Below are 26,744 nucleotides of genomic sequence, written 5' to 3' on the forward strand. Positions count from 1 at the left end.
CTACCTGCATAAAAGGTGAAGCATCTAGAAGACATGACCAGTGTAACTTCGTCCACGTACTCACCATCAGCGAGTGCGTAAATAAGTAGGTTTGCAATTCTCTCTGAAAGGTGTGCAGCTACCTGAGTGCACTAATGTTGTTCCACTTTAATGTTGTTGTTAGGCCGACAGGGTATATGAGGAGTATGAACAGCTAAAGATGTTCAGCGATCACTTTTAATGCCATTGAGATTCCACATAGGCGTGTGAGACAGCATTATCAGCACCGGAAGGCAGTCTGAAGGGAGCGTCATTGTGGGTCTCTGATTGGCCCGCCAGTCGACAAGCGCAGTATCCGGTTTTGTAGGAGCTTGATGTGTGTGGGTGATTTGATTTTGAACTGCATCGAAACGTGACGGCAGCCATACTCTCCATCAAGATTCTGGTCGATCGTGTTTCACCAACGTAAGGCAGTATCGCCGTATTGTGCACCACGACATTTACGCCTACGAACCAGGAACACGCAGTGAACTCCCTGTAAAATTATGCGTCATACCGCAGCATTGGTTGGAGACTAGCAACATCTAGGCTATAAAAGAAAAAAATACAGTCCCATGTGTAGCCTGGCTATAACACCACCAAACAAACGGCTGCGTTGGGAGTGGTCGTGACCTGGGAATACTAACTGCTAGTGTGTGGTCTCGCATTGCGTTCAGTGACGAAGCTCGGTTCTATCCATCCCGAACGACACTCGTCGGCGAATATGCTGTCAAAATGGCATAGAGGTCCTTGTGCTGCCTGACATATGTCAGCATGTCTTTTGACATTTTCCACGCACATAGCACGTGCCTGTACGAGCTGTCTTGCTGTCGCGGTACTCCTTTGGCCAGGAAAATCCGCTGATGTCTCCTCGATAGAACGTGTGTGGAGCCAGCTTGGACATCAACTCCGTGCCAGTGGCAGTATGAAGGATGCCAAGGACAATTTAAAATATTGGTGGAATAGCTTGGTCCAACCGAATCAGTGCATGCACTAGGCGGGGTGCAACATCATATTGATAAGTGGGATCATACTGCCAAGTCTTTTATAAATTTGACTCGACGTTGTGATCACGTATCATCTCAACCTGCAAAGTTTCGTTTCATTTCCTGCTCCCCTTTTAACTGCTTCGGTTTGTCAGGCTCTGCAGTTACTCATAGCTGGCAGTTCTACAAAGTCTTCCTCAGATGATACTTTTACGAGCATTGCTGAGACTGCGAACTAAGCTTGAGCTTCTATCTTAGATTGCCGGTACGTGATTTTATTGTGTTGCAAATTTTGTAGCTGTTGGACAAATCCCACCACGAAAGAAAACGTGAAAATAAATTCGGTTTCACTGACGTATTTCTAATTTCAAGTAAATTTATCTGGACACCATTATAGCACTAACAATGACGTAGGACACGCTGTTTTCCTTTTATTACGATCTCAGGATATCAGGTTCTTTTCAAGTTGCTTTTTAAATTTTCATCAGACGCATGGGTCGGTATTTTGGTCACTGTATTTTTACTTGTTCAATAAACATCATGAAATATTATATGTATGTACCACATTTACTGAAATATTTTCGTGTGTATCCAGTTTCCTTTTGTTAGAGTAGAGCACCAGGTATCAGAAACAGTTTTGGACGGGGGTTATCGGATAACTGATATTTTTGATAACCGATCGTTTACTGAAACATGTTGTACCAATGCTACGAAACAGATATACTACGTTAAACACAAAAGTATAAATATACATTGCGTGTCACATTTTATAATTAACACAACTGAATGCACAACATAGCTTGAAAAGTTCGGTACTGCTGTTACGGTACAATTTAAAAAAATAATTCGAAAATATGTTTTTGTTTCAAAGTTGGGAATATTCTCTTACTGCGCTAAATGTCGAAAAATGTTTTAAAGACAGTGTGAGTCATATTACTCATTTTGTTACGAGCACTTCGTAGTTTTCTCATGGCTGTGAAGTGGTTCCTCGCAGGATGATCCCTTTTTATCACAGACGTTCGCACTGGTCTTGGTACCCGACGACAAGGAATTATTTCATCGTCCGTAAATACTTGATTGCAAGTCATCATCATCTTCCAGACTGTCTTGAATGATTTCGAGATTGCAAGATAATGCTTTTTTAGTTCGAGGACAGGTACAGTGCTACACCATTCTATAGAAATTCTTGTCTCCATCCACGAATTCTTTTAGTTTTTATCTGTGATATGCAATATTTTTATTCCATTATTGCAGGGGGAATATGTAGGCTTCTCTGATGCGCAAATGTGGCCTGTGTTTTCCATTAACATTTCCCCATACCATAGCAGCGATGTGTAATTTGGTTCCCTTCAATCCATACGCTGACGATCGTGAGAAATTATCGATTTATTTCTTGTCCTTGAGTACATGCCGGTATTAACCTTGTGTTAACTGTGGTATCATAAATACGATTTCTTGACATTTCCATTGTTTTCATGTGCAAACTTCCTCTTTCATTGTCAAGTAGACTCACAAATTTGGTAATGGCATCAACGTTGTTTTTAATGTTCGAATTTGATACATTTCCAACTCCATATTCCGAGCTAATTTGAACCACTAACACTTGTTTACCTGGCCTACTACTTTAAGTTTATAGAAAAAACTAAGAACGAAGATTTCAGTTTTCGTTACCATTGCTAACTGCACAAAAACAGCATTACCGGCCAGAAACATAGGTTCAGACGTCAACGCAGAATACACATAACGGCGATTTGTACTGAGGGGGAAACTGCAGAGCCGATGAGCTCAGCGCCAGCAGAGCTTATGCATGGAACTCCTATAAATCTGAACATGACGACAAGAACGTAATCGGTCAACAAATAATTAGTTTCAAAAGTATTCAGACTATTTACGCCCTACTGCACATTTTTCCTAGACTATGGTTAAGTTTATTTGTCTATCATAAAATGAAGACTTCCACAACCGAATGATTTAGTTGCCGGTTCGTCTTCCGGTATGTAAGGCCATGGTCCATGGAAAACTTTTTTTCAGGCAGCTTTGTTCGAAACGTGAGGAACAAAAATGTTTCACAGACTACAACCAGTGAGTCGAGAAGTTTCTTTTGTCTTGTTCCGCTGTAATACCTGCCGCAGGACTCCCAGCGTGACGTAAGTATATAGTTAACCAAATCCCGTTTCTTATTGACTCACTTATTCTGCATCAGGTCGCCCAGTGTCGTACCTGCCATGGATGCCCAATGAGCCTAGTAACGGTAACGGCGATGGTGAGGACTGCGTCGACGTCCGCAATGACGGACTGCTGAACGACGGTAAATGCGGTGGTGTAGAGCCATTCCTCTGCGAGCGCCGTCTTACGGTGGGCGTACCCAATTCCTACACGTGGTCCGAGGTAGCAGGGCGTTTCTACAAGGTCCACGAGGAGAAAAAGGTGTATGCGGCGGCAGCCCAAGTTTGCCGTTCCGAGAACGCGACGCTGGCTGTACCTGACACTTGGAGCCGAGGTCTGACAGTGTTGCGTCTCTTGGAGCCGACCTACTATGGCTACCTCTTGGGCTTCAAGGATGAGGCTGTTGAAGGTGACTTCGTTACTGAAACAGGTTGGTACAAATAGGTTTTTTTTTTTTTTTGTATTTCTTCTGACTACTCCGCAAAACATAACATCCACAATGGGCGTAATACTGTCGGATCAGAGTAAATACCACAAAAATAATGCACTAGTTATTTCTTGCGCCCGACAACTTTAGACATTGCACTGAGAAGTAGCAAAACTCACTACTACCTTTGCTCTTGGGTCTCGAGAATGCAATATTAGGATTATCTTCCTTGGTTGTCATCTAACTGCATGATTAACAACCAGTTGCAATTTTAAGCAAAAATACGAAACCAGTCAGAACATTATGACTACCGATCCGCTATCGATATAAAACTGTCTAGGAGATAGCAGTGTCACGTGGAAAGGTGTGACTGCCAGTCAGACACACGCACGGTGCATATAGTGTCAATAAGAGTGCTGTAGAATCGGGAAGGCGCGTGATCTGAGTTTGACGGAAGGCAGACTGCGATGGTCCGGAAACTGCACCACTCATCGTGTGTTCGAGGAGTGCTGTGGTGAGTGTTTTCAACACGTGGCGAAACCAATGTGAAACCACGTCCAGGCGTCGTCGAGTCGGGCAGCCACCCCTCATTACAGATGTTGGACGCCGTGGGCTAAACAAACTGGTAAAATCCCGGCGGAGGTTCGAGTCCTCCCTCGGGCATGGGTGTGTGTGTTTGTCCTTAGGATAATTTAGGTTAAGTAGTGTGTAAACTTAGGAACTGATGACCTTAGCAGTTAAGACCCATAAGATTTCACACACATTTGAACATTTGAAACTGGTAAAACAGGACAGGCGGCGAACTGTGGTGAAACTAACATCAAATTTTTCATACTGGGCGGAGTACAAGTGTGTCTGAACACACGTCGTGTCGAACATTCGTAACGGTGGACGTCTACAGATGACGACCTATGCGTATGCCATTGTTAACACCACGACATCGGCAACAACGACTGAAACAGGCAAGCCACCATCGGCACTGGACGTTGGCGCAGTTGCAAAGCGTTGCATGATCTGATGGATCCCGACACTCTCTTTATTATGCCAATGGGAGGGCGTGAATCCGTCGTCTTCCAGGGGAACTGCTCCTTGACACCTGTACTGTGAGACGGAGACAAGCTGGCGGCGGCTTTATTGTACTCTGGGGAACATGCAAGTGGAGCTCATGCAAGACACCATGGAGGCCAAAGGGTATGGCACACTGGCTGCAGACTACGTACACCCCTTCGTGACGATCGTGTTTCCCGGCGACACTGGCTTTTTTTAACAAAATAATGCGCAGCATCACAAGACCGGAAGTGTGGTGGAATGGTTCGAGTAATTCAGTGGCGAATTCCAATTGATGTGCTGGTCTTCCAGCTCGCCAGATTTGAACTCGATTGAACACATCTTGGATGTGATGGAACGTAGCGTCAGAGCTCACCACCCCCTCTCTGCAATTTACGGAAATTAGGTGACTTGTGTGTGCAGATACGATGCCATCTCTTTCCAGCGACCTACCAACGCCTCGTTGCTTCAGCGCCACGACGCCTCACTGCTGTTACCCGTGCCAAAGGTGGACATACTGCTAGGTGGACATAACGTTCTGGATGATCAGTGTACGCTGTAAGTACACTTCTGAAAATTTAGGAACATTGATTTATTGACAGAACGTAAACAGGAATAAACTAGTTTGAGAAAGAAAAATTATGAAATATATATTAACGTGACACCAAATAAATCTATAATCACCACAGCATAGCTCAGGAAGGAACTATAAAGAAAGCCTGTTTCTGGCTGAATTGCTGAAAAGTCAATTAATTCAACAGCATACTGTTCCTCTTGCTGTAGTGATAATACTGTTTCTGGAAAGAACTGAAATACTTTCTTATCAGGTGTCTAAATACTGCTTGTCATTAATTTTAAGCCGTAATAACTAGACGATAATGTTAAACAACTATCGAAGTAGTAATCTACACTCCTGGAAATGGAAAAAACAACACATTGACACCGGTGCGTCAGACCCACCATACTTGCTCCGGACACTGCGAGAGGGCTGTACAAGCAATGATCACACGCACGGCACAGCGGACACACCAGGAACCGCGGTGTTGGCCGTCGAATGGCGCTAGCTGCGCAGCATTTGTGCACCGCCGCCGTCAGTGTCAGCCAGTTTGCCGTGGCATACGGAGCTCCATCGCAGTCTTTAACACTGGTAGCATGCCGCGACAGCGTGGACGTGAACCGTATGTGCAGTTGACGGACTTTGAGCGAGGGCTTATAGTGGGCATGCGGGAGGCCGGGTGGACGTACCGCCGAATTGCTCAACACGTGGGGCGTGAGGTCTCCACAGTACATCGATGTTGTCGCCAGTGGTCGGCGGAAGGTGCACGTGCCCGTCAACCAGGGACCGGACCGCAGCGACGCACGGATGCACGCCAAGACCGTAGGATCCTACGCAGTTCCGTAGGGGACCGCACCGCCACTTCCCAGCAAATTAGGGACACTGTTGCTCCTGGGGTATCGGCGAGGACCATTCGCAACCGTCTCCATGAAGCTGGGCTACGGTCCCGCACACCGTTAGGCCGTCTTCCGCTCACGCCCCAACATCGTGCAGCCCGCCTCCAGTGGTGTCGCGACAGGCGTGAATGGAGGGACGAATGGAGACGTGTCGTCTTCAGCGATGAGAGTCGCTTCTGCCTTGGTGCCAATGATGTGGATCTTTGGTGTGACGTCATAAGCGCGTGACTGCGTGTGAGATCGCTCTCTAAGTTTTCATCTATTTTTAGTTTTCAGATATATATTTTAACTGTTTTCGTGATAATATTTACTATATAAGTGACTTATTAGTGGTTTCTTCATTCACCTCTGCATTTCGTGTGTTGTGGCCTGATATTTGTGAGTGTTTCGTATCGAGCAACTTAACCTCTTACCCGTGTTTACATTCCGCGCTGACCAGTTGCAGCTGTAGCGGCGCATCGAAAGCTAAGTACTAATTAATTGTTTGTGTATAGTATTTTATTTAGGAACTTTAGTGGTCTTCAACCGGTGTTCTGGGTGTTTTCCGGTGAAATAACTTCAGAAGAAATTTTTGCGAACTGCTTTCAGTTTCGTTACTGTCATTAGACGTTTGATTTTCTTTCTGTGTTAGTATTTTGTTATATTCTCATTTGTTGTTGATTAATACTTTCAATAATAGTAGTTACTTCCCTTGTAGAGCAAGTTTGTGATAATTGTAGTCAGTTTTTAACATCCTCTTATTGTAGTAGCGGAACTTAGATAAAGTTGTTTTCTTGTTTCAATAATTGTAAAATTTTACCATGAGTGAGAAGTGTGGGCTTTGCCGTAGGTTCGTGAGTAGTGGATTGCGGTGTGAGACTTGTTCGAAGTATTTTCACTGGGGGGAATGCAGTGGGGAAGCCAGTGGGCATTCTGGTGAGATCCTCTCCTGGAACTGCAGGTTATGTAGCAAGAGTAAGTTGATAGAGGAGCAGGAGCGTAAGATCTGTGCCCTTCAGGTGCAGTTGAAAAACGCACAGGAGGAGCTAGATAGGATGAGGAGGGAGAAGGGGGTTGGGGAATGGGAGCTGGCTGTTGGCAAGAGATCTGCTAGGAGAAGGAGATTTTCAGATAGTTTTACTATTGGTGTTTGTAATAGATATGACCAACTGTCAGAGTCTAGTGGAGAGGAATCTCTAGTAGCTGTAGATGTAGGAAGTATGCAGCAGACCTCAGCAGTTACGGTGGCTAGGACAGTTGCAAAGTCTAAGAGAAAGAAGAAGGTTCTGCTGTTAGGTAGTTCTCATGGTAGAGGTGTAGGCCAGCAGTTGCAGGAAGTTTTGGGGAGTGAGTACCAGGTCACCAGCATTGTGAAGCCTAATGCAGGATTGGCTCAGGTGACTTTTAACATAGGGGGGTTATGTAGGGATTTTACTAAAGAGGATCAGGTAGTGATTGTGGGTGGGGCTGGTAATAGTATTGATAGGGATGGGAAGTATGACATAGATGGTGACCTGGAAAAGATAGCCACTCAGACTGGCAACACGAATGTGCATTTCGTGGAACTGTTTCAGCGTCACGATCGGCCTCATCTTAATATAGCCGTCAGGCGTAATAACATGAGACTTGGGGGTGCGCTGATGACAGAAGGCATGAGTCACATTTCATTGGTGTCGGTGGAGTCTATCAGTAGGACGGGTTTCACTAGACATGGCCTGCACCTCAACAGGTATGGGAAGGGGAGGTTGGCAAAACTTATAGGTGACAGCATAGGTGGGGGTGGTGGGATCACTCATGGGAAAATTCCGGTAGTTGTGGGTGTTAGAGCTGTACCTTTTTTAGATTGAAGTCAGCTGATAGGTATTCCTGCTTAAGGGAAGTCTCTCTAACAAAGAAACCACTTTCTACAAAGCTTGGGTATCCGATTAATGAGGGAATTAGTATATTTCATCAAAATATACAAGGTATTCGAGATAAAGTTAGTGAACTGCTTATAGATGTTGACTCTGAAATTATTGGTATATCTGAACACTTCTTAAATAAGGAGATAATTCAGAGGCTTCCTTTACCAGGATACAGGTTGGCTGGCAGCTTTTCTAGGAGCTCTTTGCGGTGTGGGGGAGTAGCCATGTATGTGAAAAACGGTATCCCATTTGAGTCAATTGATGTTTCAAAGTACTGCACTGAAAAGGTGTTTGAATGTTGTGCAGGTGTGGTTAAATTTAGTGGAGCTAAACTTCTTACTGTTGTTATTTATAGATCCCCAGACTCCGATTTCACAACATTTTTGCTAAAGCTAGAGGAGGTTCTTGGTTCACTTTATAGGAAATACAAAAAGTTAGTTATATGTGGTGACTTCAATATTAATTGTATAAGTGATTGTGCAAGGAAAAGGATGCTGGTAGACCTCCTTAATTCATATAATCTTATGCAAACCGTATTCTTTCCAACGAGAGTGCAAGGGAACAGTAGAACAACCATAGACAATATTTTTGTTCATTCGTCATTATTAGAAGGGCATTCTGTTAGCAAAAAGGTGAATGGCCTTTCAGATCATGATGCACAAATTTTAAGTCTAAAAGATTTTTGTGCTTCAACACATGTTAAATATAGTTACCAACTTTTTAGGAAAGCTGATCCAGTTGCTGTACAGACTTTTGTAAACCTTATCAAGGAACAAGATTGGCAAGATGTTTATAGTGCTGATACAGTAGACGATAAATATAATGCTTTCCTCAAGACTTTTCTCGTGCTCTTTGAAAGTTGCTTTCCGTTAGAACGTTTAAAACAGGGTACTAGCACGAACGGGCAGCCTGGGTGGCTGACTAAAGGGATAAGAATATCTTGTAGAACAAAGTGGCAATTATATCAAAACGTTAGAAACAGTCAAAATCTAAATGCAGCAGCCCATTACAAACAGTATTGTAAGGTGCTTAAAAAAGTTATTAGGAAGGCAAAAAGTATGTGGTATGCAGATAGAATAGCTAAGTCTCAGGATAAAATTAAAACCATATGGTCAGTCGTAAAGGAAGTGGCTGGTCTGCAGAGACAGGTCGAGGATATAGAATCAGTGCGTAGTGGGGATGTCCGTGTTGCTGAAAAGTCGCATATATGTACAGTACTTAATAATCACTTTCTGAATATAGCAGGTGAACTAAATAGAAACCTAGTCCCAACAGGGAATCATATAGCGCTCTTAGAAAAAAGTGTTCCGAGACTGTTACCTGAAATGCTCCTCCATGATACTGACAAGAGGGAGATTGAGTTAATAATTAAATCACTAAAGACCAAGAACTCTCATGGATATGACGGGGTATCTAGCAGAATACTGAAGTATTGTTCCACGTATATTAGCTCAGTACTTAGCCATATCTGTAACTTTTCCTTTAGCAGTGGTCGGTTTCCTGACCGATTAAAGTACTCGGTAGTGAAGCCACTTTATAAAAAGGGAGACAGGGATAATGTTGACAATTATAGACCTATTTCTATGCCATCGGTGTTTGCTAAAGTTATCGAGAGGCTTGTATATACAAGGTTACTGCAGCATTTAAATTCACATAATTTGCTGTCAAATGTACAGTTTGGTTTTAGAAATGGCTTAACAACTGAAAATGCTATATTCTCTTTTTCTCTGTGAGGTTTTGGACGGATTAAATAAAAGGTTGAGAACGTTAGGTGTTTTCTTTGATTTAACGAAGGCTTTTGACTGTGTTGACCACAAAATATTACTGCAGAAGTTGGAACATTATGGAGTAAGGGGAGTAGCTTACAATTGGTTCGCCTCCTACTTTAAGAACAGAAAGCAGAAGGTAATCCTCCGCAATATTGAGAGTGGTAATGATGTTCAGTCCCAATGGGGCACTGTTAAATGGGGCGTTCCCCAAGGGTCGGTGCTGGGGCCACTGCTGTTCCTTATTTATGTAAATGATATGCCTTCTAGTATTACAGGTGATTCAAAAATATTTCTGTTTGCTGATGACACCACCTTGGTAGTGAAGGATCTTGTGTGTAATATTGAAACATTATCAAATAATGTAGTTCATGAAGTAAGTTCGTGGCTTGTGGAAAATAATTTGATGCTAAATCACAGTAAGACTCAGTTTTTACAGTTTCTAACCCACAATTCAACAAGAACTGACATTTTAATCAGACAGAATGGGCATGTTATAAGCGAGACGGAACAGTTCAAGTTCCTAGGCGTACGGATAGATAGTAAGCTGTTGTGGAAAGCCCATGTTCAGGATCTTGTTCAGAAACTAAATGCCGCTTTATTTACCATTAGAACAGTATCTGAAATAAGTGACATTTCAACACGGAAAGTAGTATACTTCGCATATTTTCATACGCTTATGTCATATGGTATTATTTTTTGGGGTAATTCTTCTGATTCAAAAAGGGTATTTTTGGCTCAAAAACGGGCTGTTCGAGCTATGTATGGTGTAAGTTCGAAAACCTCTTGTCGACCCCTATTCAATAGTCTGGGAATTTTGACATTGCCCTCACAGTATGTATTTTCTTTAATGTCGTTTGTTGTTAGCAATATTAGCTTATTCCCAAGAGTTAGCAGCTTTCACTCAGTTAATACTAGGCAGAAATCAAATCTGCATGTGGAATGCACTTCCTTGACTCTTGTGCAGAAAGGAGTGCAGTATTCTGCTGCATCCATTTTCAATAAGCTACCACAAGAACTCAAAAATCTTAGCAGTAGCCCAAACACTTTTAAGTCTAAACTAAAGAGTTTCCTCATGGCTCACTCCTTCTATTCTGTCGAGGAGCTCCTGGAAGAGATAAAAAATTAAGCAAATTCCAGTGTTACATTCTTGATTTTCTTTATTTAAACTAACGACTTGTTTCATTTTATGTGTTTCTACAATCGTGTTATAATTTCATGTATTGACTCGTTCCATGACCATGGAGACTTCTCCTAAATGTGGTCCCACGGAACAATAAATAAATAAATAAAATAAAAATAAATGGTCGTATGCGTGTTTGGCGCCGTGCAGGTGAGCGCCACAATCAGGACTGCATACGACCGAGGCACACAGGGCCAACACCCGGCATCATGGTGTGGGGAGCGATCTCCTACACTGGCCGTACTCCACTGGTGATCGTCGAGGGGACACTGAATAGTGCACGGTACATCCAAACCGTCATCGAACCCATCGTTCTACCATTTCTAGACCGGCAAGGAAACTTGCTGTTCCAACAGGACAATGCACGTCCGCATGTATCCCTTGCCACCCAACGTGCAACGTGCTCTAGAAAGTGTAAGTCAACTACCCTGGCCAGCAAGATCTCCGGATCTGTCCCCCATTGAGCATGTTTGGGACTGGATGAAGCGTCGTCTCACGCGGTCTGCACGTCCAGCACGAACGCTGGTCCAACTGAGGCGCCAGGTGGAAATGGCATGGCAAGCCGTTCCACAGGATTACATCCAGCATCTCTACGATCGTCTCCATGGGAGAATAGCAGCCTGCATTGCTGCGAAAGGTGGATATACACTGTACTAGTCCCGACATTGTGCATGGTCTGTTGCCTGTGTCTATGTGCCTGTGGTTCTGTCAGTGTGATCATGTGATGTATCTGACCCCAGGAATGTGTCAATAAAGTTTCCCTTTCCTGGGACAGTGAATTCACGGTGTTCTTATTTCAATTTCCAGGAGTGTAGCTACACATTGTGTTTATTATCCACAAGACGACGCTCTCTTGTCAATGGAATAAGCTAAAACTGGAAAAGCACTTAATATTAATGATAAGCAATGTTTCATCCATCTTCGAGTAAACAAAATGGGGTGAAACTTGGCTTCATGAACACAATATAAGTTAATAGTTAACGAGTTGATTTCGCACTTTCTGAACTGAAATACGAATCTCTGACACTGTAATACATAATTTATTTTATTTTGAATGTTTGTCAGATAACGCGCATACACACTGGATGGTCAACCTCAGTGATTTATCCTTTTTCTGTTTAATAATACCTCATTAACTGGCTGAACACTTCTGATTACAATGTCGTCGCTATCCTCATATTTTTGAGATTACATGTCATCTGAAAAATTAATTTGGTGGTTTTACCAGAAAATGTCCCACCGGTTTTCCCCTTTTTTGTTTTCTGACAAAAAGCACCATTTGTGTAAAATTTTAACTCTGTACAGCAGTAGCGAAATAGTGTATTTCATATAGCCGAACAAACAAGACATTTTACCAAGGATTTTGGAGGTTAAATGAATTTCATCTATAGTGGATGCTGTTGAACTCCGTGACTGTTCCTTTATAGGGTGTAGAAAAACCTATTTTGGAGTTTATTCCTGATTGAAGGCAAAAGGCAGGAATTTCAAGTTCCATGATAATCATTCTCTTCCCCGTAGCGTAACCCTTAACTCATTGAGGTCTGGAGAAAAAAGACAGGTAGATGTGGAGCGGCTCGTCCTGATCCTTCGCATTGGAATGAAAAATGCTTAAGGCCAATCAGAGTACTTTCTTTGATTGCCAGGATATTTTTGCAACTCTGAGAGGTTCCCAAACGTAGTCATAGCTGTCGCACTTACGAAACGCTGTGGGTGGCTAAATGGAACTTAGAGCTCTACAAAGTCTCGCTGTCGCACTTGTGCAGGAAATCAAATCAAAGTAAATGATTCTGTACAAATTCTGACTTGCTGAATTCAATACAATTATGTGCTTTTCAGTGGGTAAGTATATATCTTATACCTTGTAGCTACAAATAGGCCGGACTTTATCGACAACGTCAGTACAGAAACGGGGATTAGCGATAATGTGTCATTATAGCAACTATTGTTGCGGAAGTTAATGAATCAGTTAAGAAGGCAATGAGAGTGTTTCTGCTAGAAAAAGTAGATAAGCAGTTGTTGTCATTTCATTTGGACAGTGAAATGAGATCACTTAGTTCGAGAAAAATGGACGTAGGAGAATTATGGGTAAAAGTTTAAGAAGATTGTATATTGTGGTCTTGAGAATAATGTGCCTAGTAAGTGGATTAAGGACAGAAAACTCCCACTCTGGTTTAATTACGGGTTTCGGAAAATGCTGGGGAAACAAGAGTCCGTTGCACTCTTGCCTCAAAAAAGAACGCTCAAATGACGACAAGCAAAGGTTAGTAGTGATTCGTGCATCTGTGAACAGATCTATGCGTGAAGCATACATCATACCTTAGCAAACGACGTGACAGAGAACCGGAGAAAATTCTGGTCCTACGCAAAATGGCTAAGTGTGACTTGTTGACCATTGTGGTGTGGCAGTTGAAGATAGCAAATCGAAAGCCGAAGTTTAAAATTTCACGTTCAAGCAATCGTTCATGCAAGAGAATCGTACAATATACCGTCGTTCGACCATCGAACAGACTCAGCTGCGGACGACATGATAATAAGCGTCCCTGGCGTAGAGAAACAACTGTAGGAGTTGAAAACAAATAAGTAACCAAATACGGGTGGAAACCCAAATCAATTTTCAAAGAGTACTCTACGGCACTGACTCTTTATTTAGCTTACATTTATCGGGAATCTTTCGCCCAGGGCAATATTCCAAGGGACTGGTAAAGAGAGCAGTTGACTCTTGTGTATGAGAAGGGCAAAAGAACCGAGCCGCAAAATTACAGACCAACATCTCTAACATCGGTTTGCTGCAGAGTCCTTTCAGTTCGAATACAATACATTTTGTTGAGACAGAGAAGCTTATGTCCATGAATTAGCATGGGTTTAGAAAGCATCGCTGCTTCGAAACTCAGTTTGCCCTTTTCTAACATGATATACTGCGAACTGTCGATGAAGGGCAACCGATAGATTCCGTATTTCTAGATTTTTGGGAAGTGTTTGACACGGTGCCCCATTGCAGGCCGTTAAAGAAGGCACGGAATTATGGAATAGCTTCACAGTGGCTCAGAGATTTCTTAAATAATAGAGCCCAGTATGTTGGTCTCGATGGTGAGTGTTCATCACAGACAAGGGTGTCGTGAGAAGAGCCCTAGGGAAGTGCGACAGGACTTTACTCTCTACATACATAAATAATGTGGAGGACAGCGTGGGCAGTAATCTGTGGCTGTATGCTGATGATGCTGCGGAGCACGGCAAGGTGTCGCAGTTTCTCGTTGGTGTGTTGCATGACAGCTAGCTCTAAATGTAAAAGAATGTAAGTTAATGCGTGTGAGTAGGAAAATGAAACCCGTAATGTTCGGATACAGCATTACTAGTGTCTTGCTTGGTACAGTCACTTCGTTGCAATATCTCGGCGTAACGTTGCGAAGCGATATGAAATGGAACGAGCGTGTGAGGATTGTGGTAGGAAAGTCGAATGGTCAACTTTTGTTCTACTGGAAGAATTTTAGGAAAGAGTGGTTTATCTGTAAAGCAGAGCGCATGTAGGACGCCAGTGCGAGCCTATCTTAAGTTCTGCTCAAGTGTTTGGGATGCGTACTAGGTCGGATTAAAGGAAGACGTCGAAGCAGCTCAGAGATGGGGTGATATATTTGTTACTGGTAAGTTCTAACATCAAGCAAGTGTTATGGAGAGGCATCGGGAACTCAAATGGGAATCCCTGGAGAAAAGGCGATATTCTTTTTGAGGGATTCTGCTGACAAGATTTAGAGAAACGACATTCGAAGCTGACTGCAGTACGATTCTGCTGTCTCCAACATACATTGCACGTAAGGACCAAGAAGATAAGATACGAGTATTTAGAGCTCACCCGAAAGCATAGTCTGCCCCTATAGTTGAGCTGTCAGCGTGACGGATTGCCGTCCTACGTGCCCGGGTTCGATTCCCGGCTGGGTCGGGGATTTTCTCCACTCAGGGACTGGATGTTGTGCTGTCTTCATCATCATTTCATCCCCATCCGGCGCGCAGGTCGCCCAATGTGGCGTCAAATGTAATAAGACCTGCAACAAGGTGGCCGGACCTGTCCCGCAATATGCCTCCTGGCCAATGACGCCAAACGCTCATTTCCATTTCATCCAAAGGTGTAGAGACAGTCTTTTTCCCTCGTTTTATATACTACTGGAACAAGAAAGGAAATTACTAGTACTGGTACGGGGTACCGTCCGCCACGCGCAGTATGGTGGTTTGCGCAGTATCGATGTACGAGTAGATGTAGATGATTCAAAAGTGTGAGCACATAAACGTGTATCCACAAATAACTCACCAAAGAGTCTTTCAGATGTTGCAGTTTAGATTCAAGATGAAAAGAAGTGACCCTTCTTCGATTCCTTTATATCTTGGTCAGTGAATTATCATGTCTTTGTTTAGTTTATCTCTTACAATTACATTTTTTCACATGCAACAGGAGCCGGTCACTGCATCAAATATGCTTCAAAGACTGTTATTGTAGTAGTTTATTATGGAAATTATTACAGTCAGTACTCCGTGGAGCACGTCAGCAACGCAGATTATGGAATGGGGTCATGGAGTTATTCGTTTCTGACCGGAATTTTCTCGATTTTCAAGTGTCTCTAATATTATTTCATGTGTATATATAGCTTTGTAGCTACGTTTGTGTTGTGTAGTAACTTGTCTTAGTGCGCATGTCTGGTTTATCGCTACTTTTTGTATTTCTGTATTATGTATGAAATGATAACTAAATCGACACCCTAGCTGCAAACTGGCGTTGATACACATCATTGGTGACATGTTGAAAATGTGTGCCCCGACCGGGACTCGAACCCGGGATCTCCTCCTTACAGGGCAGACGCTCTATCAATCTGAGTCACCGAGGGCACGGAGGATAGTGCGCGTGCAGGGACTTATCGCTTGCACGCTCCCCGTGAAACCCACATTCCCAGCATGTTCAGAAATGTTTAAATGTGTGTGAAATCTTACGGGAATTAACCGCTAAGGTCATCAGTCCCTAAGCTTACACACTACTTAACCTAAATTATCCTAAGAACAAACACATACACCCATGCCCGAGAGAGGACTCGTATCTCCGCCGGGACCCCCAGCATGTCCACACCACTACATTCGTAGTGCTCCTAACAGATATCTGCGCATCACACTTATTAGTCGTGGCAGATTAATGTACCAAGTCCGGAACGAGTTGGGCATAGCGTGTGCGTTCGCACAAGAAGTTCAATGGCCTGGTAGCCATATTTTAACTATATATATATGATGTATATCATCGCCTGTTTGCAGCTAGGGTGTCGATTTAATATTAATACTATATTATTTCGATTTTCTCTATTATCACGCTGCCACTTAGTGTTATTGTTACGTTTGGTCTGGGTGCCAGTCTATACATCCTGTCTCTTGCGTATTCTTTTTGTAATATTACTGAAATAGTGTCCATTGTTCTGACTGGGTCTGGATTCCTGAGAGAGTTGTACAAATTGTCGTGTATCATACTTTGTCGTCCGGCATTTGTATGCGCAGTGCGGTGTACTCCTACATGATCGAGGAGCCAATTTCCCTACAAGCTCGTTCTAAGTTCTGGCGGTTGTTCATCCCACCTTCGCTATGTATTAAACCGCCCTATCTTAAGATATGGTTTATCGGTGATACTTTCTTCTGCGAGCGCTCTTATTTTGTCCCTGAAACGCATCACCGTTCAATACGGCGATGTCGACTGGAAAGACGCCAAAGACTACGCAGAGGACTCAAGAGAGGTAGTTACAATGGCTCCTCATAGCTGCAGAAGCACACCTCTCTGCCTGCACCTCACAGCAGTCATGATTGTCGCCAGCAGCAATTTCTGTGTCAAATTGCTTACTGCGAAGCATATAAAGGAATCAGAAGTTGCATAGAGGTATATTATTGTGGTGCGTTAGTGGAAGTCTGTAACCTGCATTTGCCAGTTTCTGTAGCATTTTTCAGCCTGGTCTTCTACTGTTGGTATGTGGGTCTTGAAGGAAAGACCTTTGTTGATCGCAATTCTCTGGAATCGTGTCACAAGTTTTAGCTTTAAGTAACGTGTGAAGTGTTTTGTCCGGGACAGTCGTCAGTTTCATTTGTGTTGAAGTACGTCACTGGCTTTCTTAACAAGTTGTACTCCGAAGTTGGCCAACACCTCCACCAGCAGGTGGTCGGCATATGCTAGGATTCCGTTACCGCTGTCAATGCTCCCCACGAGATGTACTAGAGGTTCCGTTGCTAGACCCCAGAAGATGGGCTTGAGGTGTGAGTGTGCCTTTGTAATTCTTTTGACCGCATCCCGTTTCTCTTCTGGCCACTCAGCAATCTTGTCCCTACAGTAATCCCGGGGGCTGTGGTACAGTGTGGCCGCTATCAGCAACTCCCCAAGAAGTGCAAATATCTGAAGCCATCAGAGGTTGTCAAATGCTGCTGCGATGTCTGCCGTTGTTGTTGTGGTCTTCAGTCCTGAGACTGGTTTGATGCAGCTCTCCATGCTACTCTATCCCGTGCAAGCTTCTTCATCTCCCAGTACTTACTGCAAGCTACATCCTTCGGAATCTGCTTAGTGTATTCATCTCTTGGTCTCCCTCTACGATTTTTACCCTCCACGCTGCCCTCCAATGCTAAATTTGTGATCCCTTGATGCCTCAGAACATGCCCTACCAACCGGTCCCTTCTTCTTGTCAAGTTGTGCCACAAACTCCTCTTCTCCCCTATTCTATTCAATACCTCCTCATTAGTTACGTGATCCACCCATCTAATCTTCAGCATTCTTCTGTTGCACCACATTTCGAAAGCTTCTATTCTCTTCTTGTCCAATCTGTTTATCGTCCATGTTTCACTTCCATACATGGCTACACTCCACACAAATACTTTCAGAAACGACTTCCTGACATTTAAATATATACTCGATGTTAACAAATTCCTCTTCTTCAGAAACGCTTTCCTTTCCATTGCCAGTCTACATTTTATATCCTCTCTACTTCGACCATCGTTAGTTATTTTGCTCCTCAAATACGAAACTCCTTTACTACTTTAAGTGTCTCATTTCCTAATCTAATTCCCTCAGCATCACCCGACTTAATTCGACTACATTCCATGATCCTCATTTTGCTTTTGTTGATGTTCATCTTATACCCTCCTTTCAAGACACTGTCCATTCCGTTCAGCTGCTCTTCCAAGTCCTTTGCTGTCTCTGACAGAATTACAATGTCATCGGCGAACCTCAAAATTTTTATTTCTTCTCCATGGATTTTAGTACTACTCCGAATTTTTCTTTTGTTTCCTTCACTGCTTGCTCAATATACAGATTGAATAACATCGGGGAGAGGCTACAACCCTGTCTCACTCCCTTCCCAACCACTGCTTCCCTTTCATGTCCCTCGACTCAGAACTGCCATCTGGTTTTTGTACAAATTGTAAATAGCCTTTCGCTCCCTGTATTTTACCTCTGCCACCTTCAGAATTTGAAAGAGAGTATTACAGTCAACATTGTCAAACGCTTTCTCTAAGTCTACAAATGCTAGAAACGTATGTTTGCCTTTGCTTAGTCTTTCTTCTAAGATAAGGCGTAAGGTCAGTATTGCCACAGGAGTGTTCCAATATTTCTACGGAATCCAAACGGATCTTCCCCGAGGTCGACTTCTGCCAGTTTTTCCATTCGTCTGTAAAGAATTCGCGTTAGTATTTTGCAGCTGTGACTTTTTAAACTGATAGTTCGGTAATTTTCACATCTGTCCACACCTGCTTTCTTTGGGATCGCAATTATTATATTCTTCTTGAAGTCTGAGGGTATTTCGCCTGTCTCATACATCTTGCTCACCAGATGGTAGAGTTTTCTCATGACTGGCTCTCTCAGGGCCATCAGTAGTTCTAATGGAATGTTGTCTACTCCCGTGGCCTTGTCTGTCGTTATAAGTTGCATATTTCCGACCTGTGTTTTCCATTAGGCGGAGAGGTTTCTCTGTCGCGCCTTCAGTTGATATGTGTTGTTCCTAAACTGATTCTGATGCGGGCTAAGCCCCATTAGCTCGCGGATGACTGTGGTCCGTCGTAAAGAAAGCGTTCCTTGACTTTCGCAACTGTATTCAGTAAGAAAATTCGCCGGTATGATTTTGGGTCGTCTGGTTCTTAATCCGTGACTTTATTGACGATTACTGTATTTGCTGGTTCCAACATTACGATGTTGTAGGAATTCCACGTGGGTGCCATCGGTTTCTCTTTAGTCTTGGTATAGCTTGCGCGACCTCTTCTCACGCAAATGCGCAAGTGACTATTTCAATTCACTAGTCAGGCTATAGTGTACTGTTCTTAGGTTGAGATGTATCTGATGGTCTATTTATTCATCGTCATCAGGTGTTTTTACAGTAAATATTCTACAGTCTCTCCCCACTTGTTTATACATATATTCCTCCGTCTTCATCCAGCCTGCCTTCTTATTCTCTGGCATTGTTTGCTCGTTGGTTGTATTTTTCAGCTTTTCTTGTTTTTCTTAGGTTTGAGTGTGCGTGTGACCATGGGATTTTTGAGAGTTTTGATTTATTGTTCGTGGTATTGCTGTCCTTTGTGCTGGCTGTATCATTTCGGTCAGTTTACGGATTGTGTAGTCCACGCTTCCTGTTACGTTTTGCAGAGGATAAATGGAAATGCCGTGTGGCTAGGGCCTCTCGTTGGGTAAAAAAAAGTGTGAAATGCTATTTGACTTAACTGCTAAGGCCATCAGTCCCTATTCTTACACACTACTTAACCTAAATTATGCTAAGGCCAAACACACACACCCATGCCCGAGGGAGGACTCGAACATCCGCCGGGACCAGCCGCACAGCCCATGACTGCAGCGCCCCAGACCGCTCGGCTAATCCCGCGCGGCCCCCGTCTGGTAGACCGTTCACCTGGTGCAAGTCTTTCGAGTTGACACCACTTCGGCGACTTTCGTGTGGATGGGGATGAAATGATGATCATAAGGACAACACAATACCCAGTCCCTGAGCGGAGAAAATCTCCGAACCAGCCGGGAATCGAACCCGGGCCGTTGGGTTTGATATTCCGTCGCACTGACCACTCAGCTACCAGGGGCGGACTTGCAGAGGACAATTTGATATGATTTCTCGCTATCTCGGTTTGTGGAGTAAGAGTCTCTCGTTGCATACATATTCTACTATGTTGTCTGTCTGTGATTTTATTGTGGTCACTTTCTGTGCAATCTTCGTGAGAGGTCTAAATCTCCTATTGCTGTCAGGGTTTCATTATTTACGACAGAAATATCTATTACTTCGCCGTCAAGCGTTCCCTTGAAAAGCTAGTGGCTGTCCGTCCCTCCCTGTTCAGAATATGTACATTCTTCAGGATATGTAGATTCTGTTCAGGTAGTGTATCGTTTACTATTCTTTCTCCGTCGTCTGCTGTGATGGGAGAGCCATTACACCGTTTTTTGCGTTAATGTATGCAAACACTAAAAGCTTCTGTGTCTCGCAGATTGTGTAAACTTTCCTAATGTAATGTACCCGCGTTTCTACATATAATGCTATGACTCAAATGTATGTCCCCATAAGAGTTCCATTGTTACTATTTGATTTTGTTACTATTTGCTTGTTACAGTGTTGTCTCATTTTACTTACTACAACGTTTTTAGACCATACGTATTACGGCAGTCATTTGGATTTGGTCACCGGTAACGGATATTGTTCTTGGAGGAACCCATGTGAGTCGAACATCTCCTCCCTAAATCGCTCCAGGCAAATGCTGGGATGGTTCCTCTGAAAGGGCACGGCCGACTTCCTTCCCTGTCCTTCCCTAATCCGATGAGACCGATGACCTCGCTGTTTGGTCTCTTCCCCCAAAAAACCAACCAACCAACCATCGAACATCTCTGGAGTAAGCCTACGTTTTTTGGAGAGAAATTACGTCCACACTTGAGTTCCGCCGCTGCTTTCGTTAGTTCTACGCTTATTAGCCTACTTCTTCTGACTTTTCTAAAGTGCATTTTTTCGTCACTGTCATTTTCTAAAGACATCGCAGTGAGGCGTTGTCTTGGTATGGCAGAAATGAACTTTCAAGTGCGCTTACAAGATCTTCATACACTTTGTCGAGTTCTGTTTCCTCCGAGCGACCCTTGTAAGTATTCTCCATTAGGGCACATAGTTCTGTGATGTAGATATATTTCACATAATAACATTCTGCTGGCTCAGTTGTAAGGCAACAAATTTTATCACCTTGTGGATGTGTTAAGCGCTAGCTTCTAAACAGTCTGGAATCTGTCTTTGTTTTCTAGTTTGTATAGTCGCTGGTCTTCTTTTAGTTTTCCATGGTCTATAGTGGACCAGTTAGGGTTAGCTGCTATTTTTGTGGTCCCGTAGTTTGTTTTACATTAAGAGGCTAGATGTTGCTGTGTTGGGGTCAGCAGATTCCCATTCTGGAGTAACCAGAATTCTTGAGGGGATAGATTCGTTATCTGTCTTAGTGACAACTCTTGACATCCATTTATGAGGTGTGATCCAATGTGTGCATTTTGCAGAGTCGTATTTCGAGTCATACCCTGTTTTAGGTGGTAATGTGTTAGACACATTTAATCGCAACACATTGTTTCCCTCTTGGAAAATCGTAACATGCTGAATTTATACTCTCTACATTTTAAGACACATATTCAAATTTTTATTTTATCTATTCTGGAACAAAGTCGAATTAATTCTTGTAAAACACTTTCGCTGCAACTTCGTGTAACATCTATGTCCTTATTTAGAATACAGCCAAAGATGGACACGCGAGGATGTACTTCATGTTGAAGTGTATCGTTTAGCTTAAATATGTATGTAATTTCGACGAACATCGAAATTCTCTTGCGGCGCGGTTGCTTTTACCTTTTAAATTCGACCGTGGCCACAGTATTGTTTCTTACTTGCTCCAGTGTTTTGTGTTTCATACATATGCTTAATTTAAGCTAACTACGTCGTTACATAGTGACGGTTTTGAGTATTTACTATCCGTAGAAGTACGAGACAAATATAAAGTGATCTATGAACACGTATATAATATATTCCAAATGTCTGCTTGTAGCGGATGCATTTGTACCTACGCATACAAACTTTCCCAATAGTACTTGGTCACAATACTGCACAGGTTCTGTACCATCACTTACCACCTACAATGAAATCTGGGGCCATGTTGGCAAGGAAATTGCTGTTACGCATAAATTGATTTAGGGGTATGAACTGAGATAGAATAATATAAGAAGTTTCAGTGACTTACGATAACTTAAGTAATGGGATAACTACTTCTATATGTTCTTTTCGGATCGGAAAAAATTAGCTTTACGACCATTTTCGAACATAATCACGGCTACGAGTTCATATTTCTACGTTCGAAGTCTCCTTAATCACACTTTCAGTTATTTCCAGCCACTACCATAGTACATGCATTGTTGACACTAGACTACCACTATTGCAGATATCATTAAGAAGAGTGTCACTTGTAAGAGCACCAGTGATGAGCTCGAATTATTGCCACAGGAGATCGTAGGCACATACAAGTCAACACGCAGTTTACTACAACTATAAATAAGTTTTCTATTCTTACATTACATATTACACCCCCCTTGGTATGTTACCCCGTTTTTATTTTAATAATGCGTTAAGAATTGCTTCTGCTGTGAGAAGGCACGTATCCTGTCATATCTCTAGAGGCCCATTTTTTTCCTGTCTCTCTCCCTCTCTCTCTCTCTTTCTCGCTTCATTCGGAAGATGTTCATGAGGCAGTTAGATTTATGTAGTTTCTACTGAGAGTGATGTAGTGTTTACTTTTTACAGGAAGGCACATAAAAGACATGGAATTCCAGCCGTGGGGAGTTAACCAGCCGGACAACAACGACCAAGGGAGGCCAGAGAACTGCCTGTCTCTGCAAGGTATAGGCGCATTAAATGACGTGCGCTGTGATTCGGAACTGCCCTTCATCTGCGAGATAGTGCCTATATGACGCGCTCAGGTTCTCAGAACACAGGTCTGAGGGCGCAAGCGCCGCTCTCCCTCCATACAACGAATAAAGGAAAGTTACTCGGAAGGCACGGGCCTAATCTCCGATATTACTAAACTGGTTGATGCACAGAGGAACTCGTATATGTGACATGTGAATAAAGATTTCGCTGTAAACAGCAGTAGTTGTCATTTTCCTCTTAACCTAGTGTTTCTGGCCTTTATTTATTCCATCTGACAAGATGATTGTCATCAGTGTTTTCCATTGAATGAGCAATGGAACTTCGTTATTAATTTCTGTTTCCTTTCCTTTATTTAACAAATTCGTAGAATAAATCGAATGTTAAACTGTCAGATGCAACCTACGTTCTATTATCCAGACTTTTCTGTCTCATATCAGTTATGATTTAAGTATTTACATACAGTCTGCCGGCCGGCGTTACAGTCTGGAACAGCGCGACCGCTACGGTCGCAGGTTCGAATCCTGCCTCGGGCATGGATGTGTGTGATGTCTTTAGGTTAGTTAGGTTTAAGTAGTTCTACGTTCTAGGGGACTGATGACCTCAGAAGTTAAGTCCCATAGTGCTCACAGCAGTTTGAACCATATACAGTCTCTGCTTACCACAAACAATGGCTACTAAATAAATTCACTTTCAGCTTCCTTTTCATTATTAAGTTTCCTCCTTATAAAACTTGCGTGTCACCACCGATGTTATGTTAAACATATTTCTGTCAATGATGTTAACATTTACTACGTGGAGATACGTAAATTATCATAGCCTTGTCTTAATCATCTCTGAAGATCTACTAATCTCATCTCATAAAATTACTATCACTTTTTTGCCGGACCATATCCAAACCAACTGTTCGTTGCTGCCTAACAGTTGTGTTGAGTGCCAATTAAAAGGGCTTGAGCGTTAGATGAAGTACTTACTTAGACATTTAGATTATCCATTTAAGAGCCACACTTGTCGCTGTTCAGCAGTGGCGATAGTTGTTGAGGTAATGTGACGAGTCCTGGACGCTTTCTCTTGTTTTTTTTTATATAATGAAAAAGTGTGACGTGCTACCAAACTATTAATTCCTGAGAGTGTATTTATTGTTCCGATAAAGGCATGTGCGGCAGTACTCATTTCCATTATTTAGTTATTTCAGACGAGTTCATCATTTTGGTGAGCTGGGTTTACCATAAGGGAATTAGAAATTTTTTTTATGGGCTACAGCGATTGTTGAAATGTCTAATAAGTGACAAAAAGGAAAATATTTACTTTAAATGCAACAATTCTGTATAGGGGAGGGCTACAAATCGTAATTCGTAGCCGGCAACGGCGCTTAACATTGACAAAACATTTAATAACCGGTTCTTGAAACCATCAATGTATATAATTAAAAACAATTCAGAAAACTCTTGTAAGAAGACATTCACTTCTCCAATCCTTATTATTCAATTTCTAAATAACCAATTCTCCGCACCTAAGATAAAGGATTTCCCCAGTCAAGAAAGTCTTTTGGATATCGTCCTGCACAAATCGAGACTTTCTAGGCCAGCCCGACTATAAGGTAGCAGTTTCGCCAGGTAACAACGGGAAAAGGATTATCCTCAACTACAGAAGGCTATGATAGATTCAAGAACTACGACTTTCTCCGAGAATAGGAAGAACGAACATTAAAGGACAACCACAGGTTACAAGGTGGCTGCACAGAGGAGGCAAGCGTGGAACTGTAATTTGAATACGATCAATTACACAACCTTCCTAACAACCAGTAAATCGACAGCCCATATCACAATATCATCAGAGACACAAAAAAAAAAAAAATACAACAAGGACAATACCAGTTGACTAGAATAGACTTCAAGAGACCTTTACCGAGCTATCAAATCGCAGGTATCTCCCTATTCAGCAAAGACACTTCAGCTCCAGGCACCCGATATCTTTAGTTGCTGTGAAATTTTCGTATGAAGTGCTTCCCGGTATGTCCTTAAATTGCACAAAACCTGTAAAACTTTAATTTTAATAAAAATGTTCAAATGTTTGTGAAATCTTATGGGACTTAACTGCTAAGGTCATCAGTCCCTAAGCTTACACACTACTTAAGCTAAATTATCCTAAAGACAAACACACGCACCCATGCCCGAGGGACCAGCCGCACAGTCCATGACTGCAGCGCCCTAGACCGCTCGGCTAATCCCGCGCGCCTAATTTTAATACGAATGCTAACTTCCAATTCGGCATTAAGCAACGTGTATAACCTGTCTTCATAAATACTGGAGTAATCACATTAAAAGAAGTGAAAGATTTAGTTACTTTCTCACTATTTTCACGCATTCTTTCTCAGTTGCTACTTCTACGCTGTTTATGATGTAGGTAAAAGTAACTGTGATTCCTTCTTTACAACTAAGATTTTGTTACTGACTTTGACTAGAAATGTTTCAGATCACCAGTGTGACCCCAGTACCATACCGCTCTCCAATCTCCGCCTTCCTCAGCACCCCACTCTTCTGCTAGAATGTGCAGCAGAGGAGGGGACAACAATGATGGCGCGCGCTCTTTTGCCAACTGCCACTGCCAGTAGAGGAGAGGAGGTGTAGTTCTTCAGCTGAGGCCTGCGCATTAGAAGCGACAGCTAGCGACTTCGTAAATGATCGCATTGACAGGTTACGCCAGTACAACAGAGGATGCGACAAATATAGACGTTTGAAGGCAACCGTTTTTTTTTTTTTCACTAGAGAAGTCTAAATGTTATACTCACATAAGCAAAGAATCAACAAAACCTTCTCATATCCGAACAAGTGCTGCCAGAAGGAAATATCACAATACAAACATGGCTGAAAAACGTAGTATAGTGGTCGTTAGTTTCCACGATTCTGTCAGACCAAAATAAAGAACAAGTAACATGGAAATTATCAGTCTCCTGACAACCAGTTGGTCACTTTTACCTAAATATATATTTTTTCTTCTTTTGTATTTGTGGCTCGACAAGTAGCGGAAGGTGCTACAAAATGTCCAGGACGGGAAAACTGACAAACTTTTTTTGTCTTGGATAGTGCTACTGCATGCCGAGAAGTGGTTAAACTAGTTCTAACGTACACATCATTGTTGTGAGTGAGTCTGACAGAGGAAGCTCGATCCGTGTATCTTTTAGTAAAAGCTTTCCTAATTTTCAGTTGTCTGATGAAAGGTAAGTCACGTACCACGGAGTATTTCATATTCTGCGTATCCGCAGCTATTGAAAGGCTTGATGTTAAGAAGAATTCCACAGACAGCTGGTATAATTTATGTTTTATTGATATTCAAGGTTTCGCGGCGTAAAGCCGCATCATCAGGTGCAGCAATGTTAAAAGATCATAGATGTATCTATCGCTCCCAGTCAATTATTCAGTGAGTATTGTCTCTTTTATATTGGCGAACGAAGGCTGACAAGCATATGATACATTCATTTCATAAGAAATGCTCGTTGGTGGATCATGGAGTTTATATCCTTGTTTTAAAATTTGCCTGCATCGGAGAAACGGCACGAAGAACCCGGTGTTGTGGAGGATAGAAATGGCCCTCACAGGCGATTAAGAAGTTTTCCAGGTGCCGCTTGGTGCGTCAAATTAAATAAATCCGTCAGTGTTCTTGTCGATCCCGTCCGAGATAACGTAAATTTCCTTTGATTGTCATTGAGAAGTGGTTTGTTGTGAGAAATGTATTGAAGTAGTTCGTTGACATTGTAACTTTTTTTTGTTTGTAATTTCGAAGTTTAGCACACTGATAGCATCATTTTGTGGTGCTTGCATCCCAAGTTGTACTAAGGTCTGGTTTCTCATTGCTAAACATTTACCCTCTAGGCGGATTATTACAAATA

General features: G+C 42.6%; 1 protein-coding gene across 1 annotated transcript in view; it reads left to right on the forward strand.

The window, feature by feature from the left end:
- Window positions 1-22,899, forward strand: part of LOC124594061 (macrophage mannose receptor 1-like) — an 82,554-nt gene extending 59,655 nt beyond the window's left edge. The window contains exons 5-6 of the mRNA XM_047132411.1: window positions 3,208-3,600; window positions 22,733-22,899. Of these exons, the coding sequence (XP_046988367.1) occupies window positions 3,208-3,600; window positions 22,733-22,899 (560 nt within the window). The remainder of the gene's footprint in view (window positions 1-3,207; window positions 3,601-22,732) is intronic.
- The last annotated feature ends 3,845 nt before the right edge of the window (window positions 22,900-26,744 follow it).

The sequence above is a fragment of the Schistocerca americana genome, chromosome 2, assembly GCF_021461395.2.
Source record: "Schistocerca americana isolate TAMUIC-IGC-003095 chromosome 2, iqSchAmer2.1, whole genome shotgun sequence".
NCBI classification, from domain to species: domain Eukaryota; kingdom Metazoa; phylum Arthropoda; class Insecta; order Orthoptera; family Acrididae; genus Schistocerca; species Schistocerca americana.